The sequence below is a fragment of the Myotis lucifugus genome, unplaced genomic scaffold, assembly GCF_000147115.1.
Source record: "Myotis lucifugus unplaced genomic scaffold, Myoluc2.0 scaffold_69, whole genome shotgun sequence".
NCBI classification, from domain to species: domain Eukaryota; kingdom Metazoa; phylum Chordata; class Mammalia; order Chiroptera; family Vespertilionidae; genus Myotis; species Myotis lucifugus.
In genome coordinates this window covers 5,274,104-5,299,093 of record NW_005871117.1, presented here as the reverse complement: position 1 = coordinate 5,299,093, position 24,990 = coordinate 5,274,104, and the positions used below count along the sequence as shown (strand labels likewise).

General features: G+C 53.6%; 1 protein-coding gene across 1 annotated transcript in view; it reads left to right on the top strand.

The window, feature by feature from the left end:
- LOC111826336 (cadherin-23-like) overlaps positions 1 to 24,990 on the top strand; it is a 172,592-nt gene that overhangs the window by 130,819 nt on the left and 16,783 nt on the right. The window contains exon 8 of the mRNA XM_023755136.1: positions 2,927 to 3,005. Coding sequence (XP_023610904.1) covers positions 2,927 to 3,005 — 79 coding nt within the window. The remainder of the gene's footprint in view (positions 1 to 2,926; positions 3,006 to 24,990) is intronic.

Genomic DNA, 24,990 nt, shown 5'->3' with positions numbered 1-24,990 from the left:
CACAGCTATGAGGACTGAGGGATCTGCGGCCACTAAGTCTCCTCTTTGCACAGGCCAGCAATGCCCACCCCCAAACCCCACGGTCCCTCAGCAGCCCAGGGGCGGCCCGGGACCCTCATGCCAGAACACGTGTGTGGTCCAGGCCAGATGAGGCTGTAAGAAGGGAGCTGTCCCACGTCCAGAAAGCCTGTCCTGGCAGCTGGAGCCTTTGCCAGAGTCCTACACCCTCAGGGTTTCCTCTTGGGGACAAATCCAGGCCTCTCCTGAGTGAGGAGTGACCCCCGGAAGGGCAGGCTCCAAAAAGGAGCTCCCTGTAGGGTGGTGTGGGGAAGCGTTGGTGTAGACCCTTCAAGTCTAGTGCAGGGCTTTCCAAACGGTCTCCCACTGCTCCCGGGTCTGGGCTGTTCACAAATGCTACGTGAAAGAGTCTGTCTTCAGATGAGCAAGTCTGGGGACAAAGGGTGCCAGGTTTCCTTGCCACTTGACTACTCCCGAAGCCTTAAGCCTAGTAACACCTGTTGGGCATCTCCGAGGCAGGTGTGGGGTAAGTAGGTTTTCCCAAATTTGGCCTGAGTTAGTGCTTGTGAAGTGCTTGGTCTAGAAGCACTATAGCAACCACGCTCACAGATAACCGTTATCGTTACTGAAACAGAGCCTGCGGCAGAGGCAGCAGCACCTGGCAGGCAAGATCCTTAGGGAGCCGAAGTACCTGAATTTGAATCCTGGCTTCATCATTCACTTGGAAAGGCTGCTTAACTCTTGTTCCTCGGTTTCTGCCTCTGTAAAATGGGGCTGTCTCGGCCGTTGTGAGGGGGAAGTGAGTTGGTACATAGAAAATACTGGCAGCCGTGACACTGCGTGGCTGCTCGAGACAGGACAGCTCCTGCTGCTGCTGGTACTTCACAGGCTCTGGCACCACTCGGGTCCTCAGAGCCCACCCAGTGGATGCTCATCTGACAGTGTCTTTCTCTGGCTTCTTCAGAACAGTTCGTTTCTCGCAGGGATCTAGCCAGAGCCGCTGTCCCTGGGCAGGGGCCCCAAGGAGGGGTCTGGCCTGCTTTCTGCACAGCCTCGGCCCCTGGACTGTGTCCATCTCTCTGTGGGAGACATTTCTCCTGGAACATTCTCACCTCTCAGCCGACCTGGGAGTTGTTCTGGGCTGCACCCCTGGGCTCCAGGAGATATGGGGAGACAGCTGGGCAGGGGCAGCATCGGCTGGGGAGGGTGAGATGGTGGGCGCCCCTCCTGTGTCCTGGCAGTGAGACCGGAAGGAGTTGGAGGGGAGGCACCTTGCACCCCAGGGCCCCACCCTCCAGGTCAGGGGGCCCGTGTCAGGAAACAAGCCTCTCGCCACAGGAGAAGGTGCTCAGATGGGGACGCAGGATGCAGCCTGCGGGATTCAGCCTTCAGCTGATGAGTGGGTGAGAGGCACCAAGGCCAGGGGGCCCTTTATTATGCAAGCAGATGTCAGGGTTGATATTTCCCTAGGACAGTGATGGCGAACCTATGACACGCGTGTCAGAGGTGACACGCGAACTCATTTTTTTGGTTGATTTTTCTTTGTTAAATGGCATTTAAATATATAAAATAAATATCAAAAATATAAGTCTTTGTTTTACTATGGTTGCAAATATCAAAAAATTTCTATATGTGACACGGCACCAGAGTTAAGTTAGGGTTTTTCAAAATGCTGACACGCCGAGCTCAAAAGGTTCGCCATCACTGCCCTAGGGGACAGGGACAGGGCTATGCTGCTATCCACTGAGCAGGGAAAACTGCAGCCTGGGCCAGACCTGAGGCGGCATGGTGAGCCGGCATGGCTGGCCAGACAGCGGTGTGGTAGGGCCTGGGGAGCAAAGTGAAGGCTGCTCTGAGCTAGTGACTCAGCAAGTGGTAGTGATATTAGAATCCTCTCATTCATTCATTCATTCAGTCAATCATCAACTGGTAGTTGAATGTGCCCATTCACATGGATTTATTGCTAGAGAGTTCTGTTCTTCAGCCCCTGCCTGTGCTGTATCTTTTCCCTGGAACGCCTTCCTCTTCATTTCTCTCCCTGGCAAACTCCTACGAATTCTTTATGACCCCACCCTAACTGTCGCTACATGTACAATCCTTTGCCAGCTCCTCCAGGTGGACTTCTGTATCTAAGCACCCATGTGTATGTAGTGTACATGCATATGTCCTTGACCCTTTGCCACAGACTCTGTGCTCCCAAGAGCAGGGACCCTTGCATCCCCATCCTGGTAGTCCTGGCTCCTGGTCCCTCCTCCTCTAGTGCTGCAAGGAGAATACAAGGGGAGTGGGAGAGCCATTTGAGGTAGGAACTGCGGGTTGCGGTGCTAGATGGGCAATGGTTCATAGGGCCCAGGGTTGCCACAGTCATCCCTGGAGACATTCGCTTTTAGGATTTATGGTACTTTCATTCTTAGAGTAATTGATCATTGATGTTCTTTACTCAGGTCCTAGTGAGAACAAGGTCCCAGGGTTTTGGCTGTTATTCGTATTAAGGTGGGGCATACTGAGACCAGAGAGGTGCAGCAACCGACCTAAAGCCACACAGCAATTGGATGGGTGATTGAAATAGAAGCCAGATCTGTTGCACCCCGACTGGCTGCTCCTCCATCGGCTCTCCTCTCCTGGCTGGTCTCACCGAATGATGGGAGATGGGGAGGTGAAGGGCGAGTGAGAGTATCAGCAAGATCCAGCCTCTCCGAAGGACACAGGTGTTTGCCTGGGGGCCTCAGTGTATGTCCCAGGGGCGAGGGGGACACCTGAGGCCTGAGCACCCAGCACCTCCTCCCCTGGCTGGCCTGGCAGCATCCACCTGAGAGGGAAGCTGCGGTCCCAGGACAGCTAGAAAGGAAGAGAGCAGCAGCCTGGGGGCCGCACAGCCAAACTCAAGTCCCTTCTCTCTCCCACCCAGGGCACCACCGTGCGCGTTATCACTGCCATCGACCAGGACAAAGGACGCCCCCGGGGGATTGGCTACACCATCGTCTCAGGTAAGGCCAGGCTATCCCTGGCTCTGGGGAGTGGGTGTGCAGGACATGATATGAGGTACCTGCCCCAGGGCCAACTCTGACGAAGGGCCTGGAGAAGGGATGACTGCCTGAAGGAGGAAGGAGCAGGGGAGGAGGGGAGCTTGGGATGAGGCTAACATGCCTGGGGCTCTTCGGCGATGCTGGGGGGCAGGAACGTGTGCTAGTGCCCAGGTCGGAGGCATCTGCACCAGGGGCTCTGAGCCTGGATCGTGGGTGACTCCCATCTAACCTCCTGTGGAACTCTGGGTTTTCTTTTCTGACTTGATGAAAGAAAGAAATGGTGTTTTGTCATCTTTTAGAACTAATAGAGCTGCTTGGGCTGGTTTCATGTTCTTTTCACATTTCTGACCATTAGAAATTTATGTGTCGTCTGGACTCGAGCGGGGCAGGCACATACGCCCTCCTCTCCCTCCCTGATCTCTAGGTTGAGCAGAGCAATGACAGACTCTGGGTGATGGATCCCCTGACCCATGTTTCCACCCAGAGACTGACTGAAGCAGCAGCTCCGTCCGACTGTCCCAGGGCGGGTGGCTTTGGAGACGGAGCTGGCGAGACCTCCGTGAGAAGCTGCTCGCTCACGTACAGATGCTGGCTCTGGCCCTGTCCTCTCACCCCTGCCCACACATGGCCTCCCTGCTCTGCCCACGAGGCAGTGAAGGGCCAGCCTGGTCCATCTAAGCAGGTCGGACTGATGGCCACGAGGATGGCAGGCCACCAGGCCAGTGTCCACCCCGTCACACCTCTCTACCACACCCCCGAGGATAGGGATGGCATTTGGGGGCATTTTCGCCCTAAAGCTCAAAAGGCACCAAGATGTAGTGACCAAGAACATAGAGGTTGGGATCTTGAACATATTGCCTTAGATGGTTTCATATCTCAGTTTCTCATCCATAAAACAGAAGCAATAGGAGCATCTGCCTTGGGTGGTTCAAAGGTCAGAAGACAGTATATGTAAAGAGCTTAATTCATGTATATGAGGTATTGTAAGTATTAGCTGTTATTATTACTGTTCTAAGCTAATAATACTCTCGGGAAGCTGGGGTTTGCTGGAGGGAAGGAGACCCCTCACATCCTTGGAAATGCAGGAGATCGAGGGTATAAGGGGCTCCCTGTGACCGGTAGCTGCTGGCGTGACTGCTATCGTGCCTCTAAGCCCAGGGGACCCAAGGCCCAGAGCAGTGCCAGGCCAGCTCCGGTGCAGAGCAGCAGTGTGGGTTTAGGCCTCTGCTCCCCCCACCCCGCTTCCCTGTTCTGCTACCAGCAGAGTAGGCCCCAACATGTACTTGTGGAATAAATGAGTGAATGAATGTTACTCTAGGATGGTGGGGTTTCAAACCCTAGTAAGCCAAGAATCGCCGGGGGCTCCTCCCAAAAATGCTGAGTCCCTGGCACTGACAGAGATCTCGTTGTGTAGCCTGGGCTGGTGGCCAGGATGGTCCTTCCTCGCAGCGCCCAGGTGGTCAGATGCAGGTGGTCGGTCCTTAGGCCAGGTTGTGGACAGGCCGGTCCGCGGAAGGAAGCCGCCCTGCTGGAGGCGGAGTCCCCTCTGGTGGGCAGAGGAGGAGGGTGGCGCAGGCTGCTGCTGGTCTCCATGCATTTTCCAAACTGGGAAGTAAAGCCAGTACCTCCTGGTGACAAGGAACTTGCACTGGAGATTGGAGGGAGCACCAGTGAGCCGCCAGGGTGATGGAGTCGGGGGGGGGGCAGCAGTGCAGGGGACACCTGTCTGAGTGGGGGATTGTCCCCTCATCTCATTGCCTCTGGGCTGGGGAGCAGGGAGCCAGGGCTTGGCCTGAGGTCATGGCCAGACCGGAAATTCCTGCAATGACTCTGGGAGGCCATCCTGCAGGGCAATTGGTCCATTCCAGGTCCATGCTGGGTTCCCGGTCTTCACCCCCCAGGTCTCCAATTTTCCCAGATGACCCCAGCCAGCTCTTCCTCCTTCGCCCTTCCCTTGGAGCAGGAGGCTAGAGGGTGGAGCTGCTGAAGCTGTGGTGTCTGGCCTGGGCTTGGAGCTTAGAATCTGGGGGCAGTTGCCATAGGACGCTTCCTATGAGTGTCCAGCGACATACTCTCCTGGACCAAGTTCCCAGTGCAAACAACAAGATGAGAAGGGAGACTCAGGAAGTGAACCTACAGGTAGGGGATGTGTGTGAGGGTGGGGGCAGGTGGCAGAAACTTCTGGAAGTCCTGGAGCACTTAGCATAGCTTTATTCGATTCCCACTGCCAGCACAGATGTGTTTTGGGGCTTTGAGAAAGGATGACAAATGGGTTTCCTCTCACATGCCAACGCTGATTGATTGGTGATGGCTGCCTGAAGAGGACCACAAAGCCAAACAGGCCGCGTGCTGAATTCAGTGGGTAGAACCTGCTGTGGGTGTGGAAAGAGAGGGCCATCCATGCCTGTGGCACGTATTTGCCATCCTTGGTAAGGTGGCACTTGGACCACAGTCGCAGGGCAGCCGCTACGGGCCTGTTTGTCACTGCTCAATCCCACCCAAATCCTTCCCGACAGCTTGAGGAAAGGGCAGTCCTCCTCTTTTTCTTCCCTCCCCATCCCGAGACCTGGCTCACCTGTTGCCACCCACCTGTTCCTGCCTGCCCTTCTCCTCCGGCCCTGGCCTGGCATAGTCTCCCTGCGAGCCGGCCTCAGAAGGAGCCCACAGCAGCAGGCAGCAGGAGGGCAGATCCCCAGGGGAGCAGGTGACAGAAGGCTGGGACTTGGCCTCGGCTCTACTTCCCTCAACCAGCGTAGACACCGCTGCACAGAATACTGCCTGCAAGGCTCTGGCCTCGCACCTGCGTCTGGAAGCAGGAAGAAGGGCTGCCCACAAGGGCAGCTTCACGCTGACTGTCCCAAGCTGGGCCTGAGTGCCCGGCGGGGCTTGCTCCAGCCCCAGGTGCTCTGCAGCCCTTTTCATTTGACAGACAGATCAGGGGTCTTGGGGACTCCCAGAGCAGGTGGGAGTCCTTAGGGCCACTGTGGGTGACCAAGTCTCCAGGTGCCTCCAGAGCCAGGGCAGGGGTGGCTCAGTCTGCACATGGATGGACACAGGCCTGAGCCCACAGTGACTCTTGGCACAGGGTTAACCTGCCGGCTCCCTGAGGCCTGGTCCCCTCTGCGCTGTGGATCAGCCCTGCAGCTGGGGATTTATGTCTGCACACCGCTGCTTTCCCCATTACTAATGACCCCTCTGTTTGCCAAGAACAAAGAGGCCTTCAGAGGTAAGTTATGGCTTCATTGCCACCAATTTGTTCTCAGCCTCTCGTGGCCAAACTGAGACTGAAGGATGACAGAGTTCTTTCCCATAGAGGACCTGGCATGGGCCCCATCCTCTCCCTGGGCCTGGCCTGGCCTGCCCCTCTCCAAGGGCATGGCTTCCTCCGGGGCCCAGCCAGAGCAGGGCTCTGCAGCCTCTGTCCCAATAGCCGGCCGCCTGGGGTCTGAGCAGACAGACATCCTCTGCCACACAGACAGTCCTGCTTCGAGGGGCAGCCTCGCCCCCTTCCCCGCAGAGCGCTGGACTTGGAGTCCAGAGTTGTGGGTTCGCGGCCCAGCTCGGCCGCCTGCAGTGCTGTGTCCAAGCCAGCGCTTGGCCCCTCTTAGCACCATAATTCTCATCCAGTGAGCAGGGTGACTCATCTCCATGGCAGATCAGATGGTGCCAGGGAGACTCTAAAAGGCCATCAAATACTAAGCATTATTAATTGTCAAGGAAACATCAAGGCCAGGGGTCCTTGGGAGTCCTGCTCTCTCATTTTCTCCTTCACTCATTTAAGTGGAGAAGTGGTTGGGAGGGAGGCTCTAGGGCCCCTGTCCGGGAGGTGACCACTAGCTGTGCTGGCCAGTACAGTGGCTCTTGAGCACTTGAGACGTAGCTAGTCAGAATCGAGATGTGCTGTACATATAACCCACAGGACTTTGAAGACATAGTATGCAAAACAGGTGGTAAAATATCTCATTAATAATGCCTTATATTGATGGCATGTTGAAATGATATTTTAGATATACTGAGCCAAATACAACATATTATGAAAATTAATTCACCTTTTTATTGGCTACTAGAGAATTTAGAATAACCCCTGTGGCTCGCATTCTATTTCTATGGGTAGTTCCATTCCTGAATTAGACCGCGTTGGCTTGCTTTCCACCACTGACCGGCTGTGTAACCCGAGCGTCAGTTTTCCAATCTGTAAATGGAGGTTATAATAGCCCGTGCCTCCCAGGGGTGCTCTGAGGATTCAGTGAACTAGATTCTGAATTTACAGCAAATGCTCAACAAATGGGGACTCTTGATTGAGGGTCTTTTCTGGGCCAAGACCTGTGCTAATGTCCTGAGGCTGGGGCGGGGGGAGGTGGAGGCACTGTCCGGGCCAAAGGAACTTGCATTGTGGCAGCGGGGGCAGACTGTGGTGCCCTGGCGGGTGGGATGCTGTGAAGAGAAGCACAGGCTGTGTTGATAATTGTTGCCATGGAGTGATGGTTCTCAGGGCATCTGTTAGACTGTCCTCTCTACTTTTGTGTGTTTGGAAATATCCATAACAAGTGAGAAAGAACTTATGGGAGGGGGTGCCTCCCCCGCCATCATCAGGGTGAGGAGACTCACAGAGCATCCAGGCCACCCCTGACTGGTGAGCTGGAATAGCCGGGAATGGTGGAGGGAGGGTCTGTTGCAAGCAGAGGGAACAGCGTGCACCAAGATCCAAGAGTAGGAGAGAGTGGTGTCCATGGAACCGCAGTGATTCAGCACGGCTGAGCGCAGCACTTAAGGCCGTGGGGAGAGGAGGCCACAAAGGGAGGTGGGGCCTGGCCATGCAGGGTGTGGAATGCCCGTTCAGGACAATGACCTTGGTCCTGAGGGCAGCAAGGAGCCAGTCCAGCAGGGAAGGGATGTGGTCAGAGGGCCTTGTGTGAAGTCCGTGTGGTCCCACTGGAGCCAGTGTGTTGGAGGAGGGCAGGAGGGAGCAAGCAGGCCAGCAGGGAGGCTGCCCTTAGTGTCCCGGCCCCAGCTGGCATCGAGGTGGGCACACAGGGACAGACAGAGCCTAAGGAGGCGAGGAGGCCACGCTGACAGGGTGTCCCTGGTGGGACAGTTGATGGGAGGAGCCCAGAACGAGCCTTTGGCCTGAGGTGCATTTAAAGCCCCCTTGGCCAGGCAACTTGCTTAATTTAACTCCAACTACTTAGAGAGGGTCCTCTCTTCTCAGCGAAGTGACCTTGTGTGAGTGATTGAAACTCTCGAAGCATCAGTTTCCCCTTCTCTTAACTGGGGCCAACGGTATCTTTCTCACAGAGTTGTGAAAATAAGAGTAATTGAAACCATTACATACAGTGAGCGGCGTTGGGTGAGTGTCTACCCCAGGCCGGCCCATAGTAAGCCTTCAGCACATGTCAGCCACTGTCCTCCTGCCGGCCACCCATCGGTGGGGAAAGCAAGCCTGCCTCCTGCTGTCAGAAGCCGTATTGCTGGCTGTGGCTTTTACGTATCGCCAAGCCAGGCTCACCCAGGTGGCCAGGAGCCCTGGTTGCAGGCTCTCCGTCAGCCCAAGGGCGCCACAGCCCAGGATCCGGTCCTGCCATCCTCTTCCCACAAGCACCGGACTGTCCATCCTCTCTCGGCACCTGCCATAGGGAGCCCGTCTGCCAGAGACTGTGGAGCAGTGGTTTTAAAAGTGGGGGCCGTGGACCAGCAGCAGCACCTGGGAACCTGTTAGACTGAATTCTCAGGCCCCACCCAGAACTGCTGTCAGACACTCCGGGGCGGGGCCTAGAAACCCCTTTGACCAGCCTTCCATGTGGTTCTGATGTTGTCTGAGTCCTTCTCCCTGTATTGGAAGGGTTTTCATTTTCCACACATACGAGACCAGTGGTCAGCAAACTCATTAGTCAACAGAGCCAAATATCAACAGTACAACGATTGAAAATTCTTTTGAGAGCCAAATTTTTTAAACTTAAACTATATAGGTAGGTACATTGTTATTAACTTAATTAGGGTACTCCTAAGGCTTAGGAAGAGCCACACTCAAGGGGCCAAAGAGCCGCATGTAGCTTGTGAGCCGCAGTTTGCCAACCACTGTACTAGACTGATGAGTTCTGTCACTTGCTTCTCTCCTCTTAATTGACACCACCAACTCCTCTGCGGTGCCAGGAGGGCCCTTGCCACCTGGGGTGGGAGGATTTGGTGAGCGAGCCCACGCCAGCACTTTCCACTTTGTCCTGCGTGACAGCCCCCTCCGCCCTGACACACTCCACTGTCCTCTCTGGAGGCTGAAGAGGCCTAACCTGTCCCGTCATCCCAGCCTTGCAGCCCCCATTCCTCCCCCCTCCCCTGCCCCGAACCTGCTTCCCGGCCCTCTGCAGCTCTGCAGCATCCCCGGGGGGAGGGGCACTTTATTGGGTGCCTGCCGTGTGCCAGGCACTGGCCGAACACGCTTATCCTACAACAGTGCACGAGGGAGACAATTGCTCCATTTGTAGACAAGGAAAGCAAGGCCCACAGAGGTCAGAGACTGGCCAAGGGTCACGGCGGCCAAACGGAAGAGCAGCGATTTGAGCCCAAGTCTCTCCATCTCCAACATACACCCAGTTTCCAATGGTTCACAAAGCTGGGTCCCTGGACCAGCAGCATCAGTGTCATCGGATGCAAAATCTTGCACCTGACCCTAAACTCACTGGGGGAGGGGGGTCCACGGGACGCTGACACTGCTGCGCTGGGGACCACACTTTGAGAAGCGCTGGTCTAGAAGAACACGTGTTGCAGACATCATTCCCAAGGGGCGAGCACTTGTTCTGAGGGGTGAAAAGTATCTTTCTCTTTTTATGTATAAAGCTTAGCTATACATACAGATAGGTTACATCCGTGGTATTGACATTTCAGGTGAGGGGTGGGGAGGTGCTTAGGAAAAGTGTCTCAAATGGAGGGGGGGGCGCATAATGAAACACAGGTTGCGAAGTGCTGGCCTAATAAAGAATAGGTGAGCAGCGTCAGGGCTGAAACCCTCCCTCCCCGCTTGGAAAGCAGTGGTTTCACCACCACCAGCCTCACGGGGACCTGCCCAGGTATATGAGTGAAGGACAAAGCCCTCACTCCACTCTGGATTTTGCTTTTAATGTTATCAAGTGAGGCCATTTCTTGAAAATACACTGAGTGCTTTGAAGTGAAGGCTGTATGTGTGTGAGTGTGTGTGTGTGTGTGTGTGTGTGTGTGAGTGTGTGAGTGTGTGTGTGCATGTGAGTGTGAGTGAATGTGTGTGGGTGAATGTGTGTATGAGTGTGTAGCGAGTATGTGAAGGGAGGGAGAATAATCAGATACAGTCAGGCTTGCACAAACCCACACCCCCCGCCCTCGGCCATGGCCTGGCAGGGGGGCAGCTATCACAGGAGACCATCGTTTGAAACACATCAAAGCCTTTGTGATTAAGCTGCTTGGCATTTTTCTCCCCCCAGAGAAGGGAAAACTCGGGAGAAAGCAGGCGGCTTTGGATATCTGAATCGCAGGCCAAGCTCTTGTGGGGGAGCACAGTGGGTGCCTGGAAGCCTCCGGAGCTTCAGGGCATCTGGCCGGGCACCGGGGGGAGCGGCCCACCTGGAAGAAGCCCAGGTGGCCTGGGAGAGGTGAAGGGTAGATCAGAGTTGGGTGGGGGGGCCAGTTGGTGGAGGGCATAGAAGGCGAAAGAAGTGGGCCTGGGATGGGGAGGGTGAACTCGGGGTCATCAGAAGAGTCCCCTGTGGGAGGTCTGGATGGTCAGAGCAGGAGGCACTGGAAGAGGAGTCTGCTGACGGGAGCTGGCACCTGGCTAGGGGAGGGCTAGCGGGATCGATGTAGAGACGTGCGGGAGGAGTCAGCAGGCTCTGGTGACGCACGGGAAATGGTGCAAGAAAAGGAGGAGCCAAAGGAGCTTCTAATTCTGCGTGTAGGTTTCTGGGGTGCTGGTGGTGGCCTAGGCAGAAAGGGACATATTCCTAAGGATAGGAATATCTTACACCTGTGACTGCCTAGACCAGCGGTTCTCAACCTGTGGGTCGAGACCCCTTTGGCAGTCGAACGACCCTTTCACAGGGGTCGCCTAAGACCATCCTGCATATCAGATACATTACGATTCATAACAGTAGCAACATTACAGTTATGAAGTAGCAACGAAAATAATTTTATGGTTGGGTCACAACATGAGGAACTGTATTTAAAAAGCCAGAAGGTTGAGAACCACTGGCCTAGACCCATGTCAGCACATGTGCCAGAACTCCCCAATCCCATAGCAAGGCAGACATCACTAACCGATCCCAGCACACTTTCCCTGAGCCTGGGTGGGCCGCCAAGCCTTGCTTACCCAGCCCGCCAGCTGCCACTAGCAGTGACAGGCCCTCTCTGTAGAGCTGGAATGAATGTATCCAAGTTTATCCCATTACATCTCATGGCTCTCTTCTCCAAAATATGTAGGGACGGTGCCTCTGGGGGGCTTTCTATATTTAATTACACAAACGCACTGGCATATTGAGTTGTCTCCCACCACCACACCTAAACAGCTGTGAGCTATCACACGGACACTACACTCCTGCTGATGAGCCACAGCAATGCCTGCCTTCATCTCCCCCATCTCCTCCCTCCTCTCAGCTTCCCTCCTGCTCCATCACTCCCCTGTGCTCGCCCTCGTGATGAGCCATAGTCTTGTTCTGTGTTCTTCCTCCCTCCTTTAACGACACCCTGTCTGCTCTTTGTTAGTAGCCGTGGCTTCCCTCTTGCTTCTCTCCCATGAATGACAGTGGTCAGTGGGTTTCACTGCCACACGGTCTAAGACCCTCCCTTCCTGCATCTCCTCCTCCCCACACCCTCTTCATGGGCAGCAGCATCTGTCCCTTGCTGTGACTATGTTGCCTCCTGAGTGCCCCATGTACCCCAAGACCTCCCCCCTTGGGCCCGATCAGAACCTCTTCTGCTACCCCTTGCGTCCACATCCAGGTGGGCAGGGAATGGGCCTCAGCTCCGCTCAGGGGACCACTCTCCAGTGGGCCTGGGGCTGGTAGACAGTCATGGCCAAGGTTGCTTTCGGGGGCTGAAGGTGATTCTAGTTTGTAGCCACAGGTTACTTGGGGGGAAGTTCTAGTCTAGTTTCCCTTTGCCAACAGGCATTTGTCTTATTTTAAAAGTTGGCTTTTTTTCAACTTTTTTCTCATCTCTAATATAATTGCTTTGTATTGGACTTCCCAGAGCTTTGAGATCTATGGAGAATTATGAAATTGGCAACCATTTATTTTGACATTTTCTCTTTCTTAATTTGGCATACTTCAGGCACACCGCTGATTTACACATAATTCTTGGGTCAGGATCAACGTTGGTCCATGTGGGGCTCTTTAGTTTCATTATTAATTTTAATAATATTGTGGGTGTCTGTGAATTCACCGGCCAGCCCAAGCGCTACATCATCACCCATACCTTACATCTGCCTGGGTCCCCCTCCGGCCCATCCCCCATCTTCCTGTCCACATAATCATCTTTGCATCTTGTGTTTTTTCATTCCCTTGCTTTAAAAAATATTTTGTCATATACATGTGGACAACATGTTGCTTAGATGTAATTGTTCCTGAACTTTATTTTTAAATTATGCATAGTCTCTTGTGCCTTCTATTGAATATTATATATCTGAGGTTCATCCATGTTCCTGGTATCATTTGTTCCTTTTTATTACTACATATTATTTTATTATGTGAAAATACCACACGTAATTCATTTTCCTGTCGATGGCTGTAGGGGTTGATTACAAACTGCGCTATGAACATCTTGTTTGTCTCTCTTGCAACGGATGTGAGAGTTTGCTTTGGTCTGCAGACATCATCTCTCACCCCCACCACAACCCCAGAATGTGGCTGGCCAGTCATTTCATGAACAAAGAAGCTAAAACTCACAAAGTTCATGAAACGTGCTTAAGGTCACACGGTGTACACGTGGTGGGCCCAGGACTCAAATCCAGATATTCAGCCTGAGAAACCAACCAATTTGTGTCAATCCATGGTTTGCGTGCCAGACTGGAACCCTAGGATTTGTTTATTCATTCATGCATGCATTCATTCATTCATTCATTCATTCATTGAGTTAATCAGCAAATACTAATTGAGTGCCTACTATGTGCTAGGCTCCATGCTGGACCCTGAGGACCAACTGTGAAAGGAAAGCCGCTGTCACTGCCCACATGGAGCTCACATTCTAGTGGGGAAGAGTGAAAACCAGTCAGCAAAGGCAGTGTTTGCAGACTGTGTTAAGCATCGGGAAGGAAGCACGAGGGTGAGGAGCATTGGGGAGCAGGAAGGCTGGCTGGGCTGGGGAGATTGTGGTCACCAACCTCCGCCTCCCTCGGCTGTGGACATGGGAGACTTTGTCCCGCCCACCTCAGAAAGGGTCTCAGATATTTAAGGGGCTTTGAACCTGAGATGAGCCCCTCTAAGCAGCTCAGATTCCCAGCTCCCTTTTTCATCCGACGCCCTGGATGACTGCTCAGCTTTCAAGGCAACCCCCAGCCGGGCTAATCTGAAATAAAAGTTTTTATTTATCTAGCTTGATACCCAGTGCAAGGTTAAATCATACAAGAGCAAAAGCAATAAAAGAGAAAGATTAAACGTAAGGCACCGTCTTAGGTGTGCCCTTTTGCAATATGGTAACAAAGATATTAAGCCTAAAGTCACCCACAACCCCACACGGCTGTTTCCGTGTCTCTCTGAGCTGGGCTCAGCTGGAGCAGGAAAGAGGAGTAGAGGATGGGGTGGGGGCTGCAGGGGGAAGATGCCCTGGGGTGCCCTGCTGAGAGGGGGAGGAAGCAGATGGAGTTCTACTAGCTCAGCCCATCGCCCACCTCCTGCCCCCACGCAGCTCTGATTCATGACTTCCCAGAGGGACAAAAAATGTTGACATCTGCACCAATATTTCTGTCAGCGTTTCCTTGGCACCGCTATTTATTGTGTGCCTGCTATGGGCAAGGCACCCTGGGGGAGAGACTGGGGGAGCAGCCTTGGTCACACCCCCTTCTCAGGGCCAACTTGGCTCAAGTCCTGGTGATGGAGCAGGTTATTTCTTCTGTCTGTGCCTCAGTCTCCTCATCTGTAAAATGGGAATATTAAGGTTTACCTAAAATAATTATGGTCTGGCTGATGACCAGCACATATAAGGTACTAGGGTTCCTCAGCTTGTGGGTGGTAATGGAATCTCTAGAAATATAAAGGTCCCTGGCTCGTGCCTGTCAAACCCAAGACTTCCGTTCTCTATAAAATCTCCAAGCATTTCAGGGCCCCTGTGGGTGGGGAGAGAGGCGATTCCTGAGGGCTGTTTAACTGACCTGGTCTTTTGTCCCTGACCCTTTGTGGGCATCCCCTATACCAAGCCACTGGAGGTGGGTAACTCGCCTGGGCCCCCCAGAGCCGCTGGAATGACCCAGCATCCCCTGGACACTCCATGACCCTAGGCTGAAATGGGTCACGGGCAGGGACAGGGCCTCCTCCTCTCCCACCAGCTCCAGCCTGTAGTCCTCTCTGTAGGGCCAGGTAGGGCCACATGCCACCCTCCCACCCCGTCTCTCTGACAGAACCCATGTTTTCAAGCAATTTAAAACGAGAAAGGGGAGGGACCTTTCTTTAGCCAAAATGGCAGCCACTGCAAACCCACCCACCAGTTCACCAGACATGTGCAGTGTGGGTCCCAGGAAGAACACAACTGCACAGGGAATTCGCCCTAACAGCCCAAGCATGTGGACACAGCAAACACTTCAGGAGGCTGGGGAGGGGAAGGCAGTCTCAGGGGATGACTGGAAAGACCATGAGGAGGGGAGGAGTCGCCAGCCGCAGGGCCCGGTGTGAGCACACATTCAGGGACCCCCTCTGCACCCCTGCTGCGGGGTGAGGCTCACTGGGAAGGCCTCAGCCACCAGCAGAGCAGTCATAATAACTTAGCAATAGGAGCTAATACCTCCAGGGTTGGGAACAGGTCGAAATGCTTCCACCTGCACCAATCTTTAATCCTCCCAATAACCCCAGGTGCTTGGCACTACTGTTACCCCATTTTCCAAATGGGGAAACTGAGTCCCGTTTGCCCAGGGCCAGGTGGTTGGGGGGAGGTGAGCAGGTTGGCTCCAGAACCCACACTGGTCCAGCGCCTCTGGCCTCTCTCCTCCCCCGGCCCTGAGCACGGGGTGGTACCGCTAGGGCTTGGGAGCCACCAGGCCCAGCTCAGGGCTCTGCTGTCTCCCTGTGCCCCGCAGCCTCTCCCTCTGCCTCACTGTCAAGTGCTCTGCCTCAGTCAATTAACTGGCTGCCCATTCAAATATTTGACCAATATCCTGGAAACAGAGATTTCAGGGCAGATACTTTTCAGACATTGATTGAAGTGAACAAACATTCTGGCACAGAATAATGTATTGCTCATCGTCTTATTCTGCTGGGCTCCGCTCCTTCGCGACCTCCTCCCCAAGGAGCTTCCATCTTGGGGAAGTGGGGTGGGATCCGGCTGCCTGTTCCCAGCTCACCGCCCTCCCCTTCCTCCAGCTCTGAGGACCACATCAGTGCAGCACTTTTGAATTGTGAAAGCAGAGGCTGAAGGGCATTTCGCAAGAATGCCCAGCAGAGCAAGCATTATTTTAACCCCTAGAGTGCCGGGGAGCGCGATCGCGCTCCTCGTGTCTTTCGACAAAAGTGCCTGGAGCGCTATCAAAGCTTCCAAGTGGCGTCCAGTTCTGAGTCTGCTTTTATTAGTGATGATGATATTGCTAAATATGTCAGTGTAGTAAAGGTTTCCTTAAGTTTTTGAATATGTAACTTCATTTACTTGCGATTTATAAATTTTTTTCCTAAACTGCTGTAAAATCAGCAAAAATGCCTTGGCAATTTTAGCATAGCTCCTAGGATATTGGTTGGCATTCAAAGGGTTGAAGGAGCCGGTGACTGGTTTTCTTCATAATGACGGTGGGAATCTTAAATGTCCACAAGAGCGATTTAGTTGAGACGTAAGGGACCGCTTTGCAATGGGGACTGGAGTCCTGGGTGCCGTCGGTCCTCTTAGACACCTGTAGGGACGGGACAGTTGCCCTTTGTGACAGCAGATGCTTATTGAGGTCTCGATGAGCCAGCTTCCAGGCTCGGTGGTCTTGGGGACGCAGCCTCTAGAATGGAAACTGGAAAGCCGGGAAGCTGGAGGGCTTTCTGGGCGGTAAGCGTATGAAAAGTTGCTCAGGCAGCCACACGGCAATTGCTGACCGGCCTGCCGGCGCTTTCCCTAAGGCCCCCCGAGATCCGGGCGACTGAGTGCGGGGGGCGGGCCTGGGGCCAGGACCGCAGCTTCCCCAGGCACCGGTTCCCCAGACGGAGGATTTTCAGTGCCTCACGGGTGGGGATGACATAGCATCGAATCACACAGTGAGACGGTTGTTCCCTTCTCAGCTCTCCTGCAGAATTTCTGTCTCCGTCAGCGGTGTCCAGGAGGAAGGCCAGTTGGCCGCGCACACCTTTAACACCTCTCTAGCCGGGGGCTCCTCTCGCCCTTTAACAAACAGAGAGCTGGCCAGAGCCTTCGGGGTGAAGCTGGGGCAGCTGAACTCTGACCGCACGGGCTTGGGCTCATGTTGCCCGTTTTACAATCACACCCGTTTATGGCCTGTGAACTGGTTTTCCGTTTGGTTCATCGTCTCTTAAATAGATTCTTTCAGAATAATGTTTAGAAGAATAAAATGAATCAGATTAAAGAAAACTAGTAAATAGTACTAATCCAAGTTGCATGCTAATATGGCAGAAATTGGGAGGATGGCATCCAAATGCCCGGAGATTGGGCACGACTGGCGTAGGGGAAACCTGAGCCTTTCATTATCCACAGAATGAGAGGGGTGACCGCTCACAGGGGTTCCAAGAGTCACACCAATACATGCAAAGTGCTCAGAACAGGCCTGGCACCGGGCAAGAGCTCAGGAAATACCAGCCCTCTATTAACAGGAGCACATCAATGCAGCCGCCTTGGAAATGGGGGAGCGTTGGCACCCACCAGGTGGTATTGGTACTGCCACTGGGATGAAGGATGGGTGGGTTCAAAGGCAGGGCATTCAGGACAGGAGGGACCAACAGGTGCGGTGGCCAATGAGAGGTCTAACGAGCAGCGAGTGAACCAACCAGGCTGCAGAAGAGAAAAGGTAGAAGAAGATTTGAAGGGTGGAGGGTCGAGCTAAGGAGTGTGGATTGTGCCTTTCCGGGCACCTGTGGGTCTCAGAGCACTAGGAAGCTCAGAGAAAGGGGCCTTCTGGGGGGCTGCGGGGTTCCCACTGGAATCCAGAGTAGACCCCCCTCAGATCCAGGCCTCCTCCGGGGACAAGGAAATGGGACAGCAAGCTCAAGCACACTCTGCTTTCTTACAGCGTCTGTCTCCATTTCCTATGACAGTGGTTAAAAAACAAATCACCAACTCGGTGGCTTCAAACTATTCTCTCATGGGGGCCAGGAGTCTAAAATGAGCCCTAAGGGCTAAACGCGAGGAATCACAGGGCTGGTTCTGGAGGCTCCAGAGGAGAACCCTTGCCTTTCCAGCTGCGGTGGCTGCCAGCACTCAGTGGCTTGTGGCTGCATCACTCCAATCTCTTCCTGGTCACGTTACTTTCTCCTTTTCTGTACGCAAATCCCCCTCTACCCACCTCTTAAGGTCCTTGCGATTACATTAGGGAGCAGGTAATCTCCCCACTTCAAGGTGTTTAATGAATCACATCAGCAAAGTTCCTTTTCCCATTTAAGGCAACATTCAGAGGTCCTAACCTGGATGTCTTTGATGGCCATTATCCAGTCAGTCACAGCATCTTTGCCCCTCTCCGAGCATTTGCCCCCCTCATCTCTTCCTACCCCACTGGCTCCCTCATGTTCTCCCCAAACTGCCCCTTCTTTGTCACAGCTCCCCCTGAAATGTCCTTCTCTCTCAGCTGTCAACCATCTCCATACACTAGCTTTCCAATTCCAAGTTTCCTAGAGGGGCCGGATTGGCCAGCTTATCATTGCAAGCGGTGTCCACAAGCTGTAGGTCGCTTGCAGCTGAGCTGGTGTCACCCCCGGCAGCTAGTGCACAGGATGGCAGTGGGGCCCTGACCAGGGAGGCCCCAAATCCAGCTGGTGCATTTTTAAAGAGAGACAGATAGGCCAGCGGGACAGAGGAGAGCTCTTAGAACCAGACCCGTGTATAAATATGGGGACTTGATATATGATCAAGGTGGCACCGCAAATCAAGGGAGAAAAAATGACTTGTTTAGTAGCTGGTGTTGGGAAAACTAGCTCACCCAATGGAGGAAAATAAAGCAAGACCCCTACTATATACCATACACCAAGGTGGACTCCGGATGGATTAAAGGCCTCCATGTGAAAGGTAAACATAAAGCTCCAAAAAGGACATGTGGGTGTATCTTTGTGACCTTGTGGTAGGAAAGGACTTCTTAGCACCCAGAGAGCACAGGCCGTAGCTGGAAAATGATCTACGTCAGAGGATTTCCAATTCAATACCAATATACAGACACAGTCAACAACAGATGACATGTGGGGAGATTTGGGCAACAATTAAAACCAACAAGGGACTATGCTTAGAAAAATATAAGGAATTCCTATAAGTTCATTAAAAAAAAAGTTGTAAAGTTCAGTGGAAAATTAGGCAAAAGGCATTTGCAGAATGGGAATCCCAATGGCTAGTGGACATATGTAGAGCTACTGAAACTGACTGGAAATCAGAGAAATGCAAACGCACTGCCGTGACCAACCTCTTCACACCCCCGCGGACAGGCGGGCCAGGTCCCCCAGCTGCCTGTCTGTGTGTTCCACACGCTAAGAATGGATTCTAAAGTTGAGTATGTTTGCAACTGATCTGATGGTAGCAAACACTGTCTTTGAACACTGTGTGAAATATTATTCCCTGCCCCCAAAATCCCATTCGTCTCCCTAGTAGACCTATATGACAGAAAATTGTGCTTAATTATTACTGTATTTCTAATGTCATCAAAAAGTTCTGTGGAAGTTTTTTCTCTCTTGTTAAATAAGTACCAACACAGCGTCCTCTATTTTACTGTGGCCTTTTTACAAAAGGGACTAACAAATACATTAATAAATACACTGTATCTGCCATGGGTGGTGGTTCAGTGGTTAGAGCACCAGCCCATGCACTATAGGGTCGCAGGTTTGATTCCCGACGCACGTGTCAGGGTGAGTGCTGGAGGCAACCAGTCCATGTGTCTCTCTCACATCAAAGTTTCTCTCTCTCTCCCCCCCGGCCTTTCACTCTCTCTGAAAAGCAATTGGAAAAAAATATCCTCAGGTGAGGATTAACATGATCTCATTCATATATGGAATCTAATGAACAAAATAAACTGACAATCAAAATAGATCCAGAGACATTGAAGCATGCAAGGGACTGATGTATTTCAGAGGGAAGGGGGAGTGTGGGAAGAGATTAACCAAAGAACTTACATGCATATATGCATAGCCCATGGACAGATAATAGTGTGGGGAAGGCCTAGGGAGGGGGCAGGAGCAGATTGAAGGGGGTCAATGGAGGCGGGGAGGGACATCTATAATACTGTCAACAATAAAGATAAATTAAAAATAAAATAAAAGCACAGAACTTGGAAAAAAAAAAAGAAAGAATACACCGTATCAGTTAGAAGCCACATACTATTAGGCTAAGTCACATGATATCACCATTTTTGTAGGTCAAAATGATCAAATGTCAGCAATTCCATATTATTCAACTTAATAGATGTATATACAGCAAAATAGATCAATCTTTAAAACCTAGTATTGAGTGACAGAAGAAATAGAATGGAAAAGCATTACACCATGTCTGTGAGTAAAAAATAATCAATAGCAACTGCAGGCAGTTAATAACAATACATGCATGTCCCGGGGCATTTAGCAAAGCAGTGGAATTGATACTTCTTTGGGAGAAGAGAGGAGGTCAGGTGGGGGTATAAAAGGGAAACCCCAACTGTAATAACACTTTGCCACCATTTCATGGGCAATTGCCACGTGCCTGGCACTGCTTTAAGCAGCTCATTGCCCTCACAGCACCCCGTGAGGAAGGCACTCTCATTGCTCCCACTTTACAGATGAAGAAACTGAGCTCAGAGAGGTTAAGTAGTTTGCCCAAGGCCACTCAGCTGGTAAACGTTGGAGCCAGGATTTGGACCCAGATAGTTTGGGCTTCAGTTTCGGAGATCAAATCTGAAGTCCAATGAAGTGAGTACGGTTAAAGGGGTAGAGGTGGACCCAAGAGATCTGAAAAAGCAAACCACCTTTTACCTAAATGCTGCACCCACCCCACGCCCGGGAAATCCCTGCTGCTTCTTGCTCGTCTTCTCCAGAAGTCAGAGCACCGGCCTCAGCCTCTGGCCAAAGAGCAGGAGGCACGGACCCTGTGGCTACGTCGACTCAACCTGGAGTGGTGGGCCGTGCCATCCACGGGACAGTATGACCTGCTCGGTGCCGCTTGGGAAATGGCTCCTGCATGGCGTGCCGAGGGAGCCGCTAGGAGCTTGGATCAGATAGGTCTGCGTTTAATCCTGGCTTCAAGTTCAGCTGCCTGTGAGGCCTTGACAGATCACTCTGTCAACAGAGGTAAAAACACCTGCTTCAAAGAGGGGCCGTGCTTAGCACAATGCCGGCTTTCGTAAGTGCTCAGTGAACTGCTGTCCCAGTTCATTGACATCGCCCAGGGGACAAGACTGCTTTTCATTGTACCTTCTTAAAAGAGGGGCCCTTGGGAAGAGCAGGGAGGAGCCTGCATCATCCCACTTACCTCGTCTGCCTGCTTCCCCTTTGTCTCCCTTTCTACACCCTCCTTTCTCCAAACCTCGTCTTCCCACTCACCGCCTCCTTCAGCCTTTCCTGACCTCCCTACTTGCATAATCTGCTCAGCTGACAGGAGCAGGTTGGTCACCCCATTCTGTTCCTTATGGGGAGGTTCATGCTCCCCAACCAGCTCAGGTTCCATCTTCTCTCTGACCTGCCATCCCCACCCCATGCCCAGGACCGTGTCCCCTCTGGGCCTTGGCTGCCTGGGTGGCTCAGGAGTTCACAAGCATCTGCCCGCTTTGCCTCCTTCTCTCCCTCCCCCTCATGGTGATCGCTGAGTCCCCTGGACCCACACGTGTACAGTCCTGAGATGTGAGCCGCTAAATCGAGAAGGCCTGTGCGGGCCCAACCACACCACCCCAGGACCCAGAAAGAAGCCATCCTTTCTTCAGGGGCTCCTGTGGCCTGAGCAGCTGCCTGGGCCTTTCCCCTGTTGTCCATCAGCAGAACGATTACAAGGGAGGGACGGCCTTCCCATTGCCCAAGAGAACATGGAGGCTGATGGGTGTGGCCTGCCCGGGATTGCCCAGCTCCTGGGTGGCACAGAGCCACCCACATCCCATATCCAGGACCTTTCGGTCACACCCCACCACCTCCGCCAGCGGTGACCACCTAACGTCCACATTTTTACCATGAAATCCTCCCCCACTCATTTTTCCTGGAACCTCGGCCCACACCAGCCATCTTGCCTCCGCGGCCCTGTGACTCGGAAGAGCTCATTGGGGCTTGGCTGGCGTGGAGCCTGGTCTGGGCAGCCCTCCTGTGATCAGCACTGATTTTCTCTGGCTCCAAGAGCGGTGCCTTCTGCCTGGCACAGTGTGGGCTCCGCAGGGAGAAGGGACTGGCCCAGGGTGAGAGGAAGCCACCGTGACCCCCACTTCTTGTGCGGCCGTAATGAGGATGTCAGTGGGCCCCCACTTCTCCGGAAGTGGCATCTTATGCTTACAACAGGCACTATCGGCATCGCACTTCACAGATGAGGAAACACTCACTAAGGTTACGTGACAGGAAGGCTCATGCTAGGCCAGGAAGTGGCAGGTCTGTGTGAGTCTGCAGTCCACGTGTTTTCCACGGGGCCACCCTGCCTCCCTGGTTGTCATGACAACTCTGTCATGTACAGACCCTGCCTATGCTGTTCTCTCTTTATAGACGGGCAAACTGAGGCTTAGAGAGCTCAAGAAACTCACGCTCACACGGATGGTTACGTGGTAGATGCTAAACTGGCTTATGGTCCAATCTTTATTCTGTCCACTACACATGAACTCTCCCATCCATATCTGGACACTCCCCCCCAAGTCTGGGCAGTAGAAGTGTAACTAGGAGAGGATATGAGGGGGTGCCCTGGGTTGGCATAAGAAACAGATGGGAGGCCCGGTTGTTGGAGGGGTCAAGAAGGGTCAAGTTGCAGAGTATTAGAAGGTAGGCCAACGTGATGTGTTGGGCAGGAGGGAGCCATGAAGGGTCTTATGGGAGCAGTGAAGTGCTGGCTGGTATCTTACAATGCCCACTTGTGCAGCCCACTGCCCTGTGGCCACCTCCCCCGGCCCAGCCCCAGCCCACCTCCCACCCCCCTCCCTCGCAGGTTGGGACATTGGTTGCTGAGGTCAGGTCTTTGTGTGAAGGACAGATAATTAATCCCACAAAGTAATCCCCAGCGCACTCTGGCAGATTTATGGAGATCACCTCTGTCCCAGGAACTCTCCTTATCATCTTTCATCTCAGGCAAAGCGAGTGACTTGTTATATCACAGGCCCCACGCCAACAGGAATTTCATTTAGGGGAGTTCTCCAGGTGGAGGGAGATTGATAACGCAGGCCTGGCGGGAACCCGTGGCGGTCCTGGCCAGGGCGGGAGGGGCAGAATGGGCATCGTCATCACACCTCCTTCCCCCAGCCCCTTCGTCTTCATCTTTCTCCACTGGGGGCCCAGTTTCCTGGAGCTCACCTGTCACAGGCTGCAGGGACCCAGATATTGTCCAGTTCAAACCTCCCAAGTCATAGATGAGAAAGCTGAGGCCCGGAGCAGTGAGGGAGGTCCTCGTTTCTCAGGCCGACCCTTTGGCTGCTCTGTCGCAGTTCTCTCCCCCATCACTGTCCTCCCCTCCCCATCCACCCACCCCATCCACCCGGAAGCTGCCTCAGGTGCAGGAAGCTTTCAAGGTCTGTCACTGGTAGGGGCGCCTCAAAGTCCCCCATGGTAGTCCTTGGAGCCGGCCTCCCAAGGGAGCTTTTGTGGTTGGGGGGAGGGAGTGGAGATGGGCAGGGCCTAGGGCGAGGCGGAGGGCGCTAGCCTTGGAGGCCAGGGTAATCTCTTCTAGTCTATTACTCTGCCTCTCACTTGCTGGGCAGTTTGGGGGGCTCTCCTTGTCCCTCTGTGTAACACGACGAGTTTGAGCTAATTTGATTATTTATAAGTATTTATTAGGCGCCTCTCATGTACCAGCTCCTGGGGGTATAGCCATGAGCAAGACAGATAAAGTTGGTGCCCTCAAATTTATAGTTAGTGAGGAAGAGTGACAAGGGCTTCCAAGGAAAATAAGTGTGTGTGTGTGTGTGTGTGTGAGAGAGAGAGAGAGAGAGAGAGAGAGAGAGAGAGAGAGAGAGAGAGAGAGAATGACTGAGCTGGGTGGTTGGAGAAGGCCTCTGTGATATGGCCACATTTGAGAGGGGCCTGAACAGCCACGTGGAGCTTTGGAGAAAGAGTTCCAGGCAGAGGAAACAGCATGTGCAAAGGCTCTGAGGCAAAAAGAAACAGAAAATTAGAAAATGGTTCGATGAGGCTGGAGTGTGGGAGGGAGCAGAGGATTGGGTGTAGGCAGTGAGCTCAGAGAGCTACACAGGGACTGATCATTGAAGGTCTAACGGACCAGGGCAAGGAGTTGGGATTCTTCCATTTGCACTGGGAAGACGTTAATAATGGAGCCACTTGATTTGCATCAGGCTTTTAAAAGATCACAGAACGATCTGCTGGGTGGAGAGTGGGCTGGAGAGAGGGCAGAAGAGGCAGGGAGAGCAGCAGGAAGGCCACTGTGTGAGCAGGCGAGAGAGAATCCAGGATCCCATCCCGCCCCCCCATCTCAGGCTCTGCCCATTTGTCTGCCAGCTGCTCACAGCTCTCCCTCACCACCCACCCTTCTCCTTTAGGGGCGTTGGTTGTTGTTCTGAGTCCCCCGTTGGCCTGGCCTCTCTGCCCTGCCCCAGGTCCTCTTTCTCAGGACTCTCAGGTAAAGCCGTGTCCCGGGCTGGCCTCAGAGCTGCTCTCAGCACACCCCCCTACATCCACACTCCTGCTCCCCCACCCTCAGGAGCAGGGGGCAGGCTGCGGGCACCCCAGAAGTGAAGGGAGGGCCTGGTCACCGCCCAGAGAGCAGGGGACAGCGTGGCAGCGTACAGGACCGCCCTCGCCAACTTGGCAGCCCTTGTCAACAGGAACGGAGCCCGGTGGGGCGGCTCCTTCCTGAGGCTCACACCCGGCCCTCGGTAATTAAAGCCATAAGTCATCTTCCGACGGGGGAGCCGCAGGCTCGGGCTGCCACAGCTGGCAGTGCTTGGGGCTTCGTGCTGGGAGGGAGAGTGGGCACATCTAGGCAGAGGTGGGTGGGGCTGGAGAGCAAAGACTGCCCTCCGTTCTGGCTTCCGCTGAGGTGGTGTTTGGGCTCTGAGGCTCTACTCGGGGGCAGTGCCAGGAGCTTTGCCACAAACAAAGGGCTCGCTTCCTCTTTGCCATGGATGCTGAGAGTCTCAAGCTTGCAAAACACCCCCAAAAGATGCCCACTGTCTCCAGTGGGATTCTTTGCTCCCCTTCCAGAAGTATCTATTCATAGAGCACGGGGTGGGGGTGCCCTAGGGTGCCCACCCCTTTGGCGATGCGGGGGAGTTTCCCGGAGAAACTGCCCTCCTGCCCAGAGAGCAGGGTCTGCAGGCCTGGCCAGCCCTGCAATGGAGAAGTGCCCCCGTGGGAGGGACCCTGGACGCTGACCTGTGGCCTCTCCGTTTCAGAGGAGGCAGTCAGGGCTTTAAAAGATTCGGGCTGCTGATCCTCCTCCCAGGCCAAACAGCCAAGGACGCCTCTCCTCCTGCTTCTCGCTTGTTCAGCAGAAGTTCCTGCCT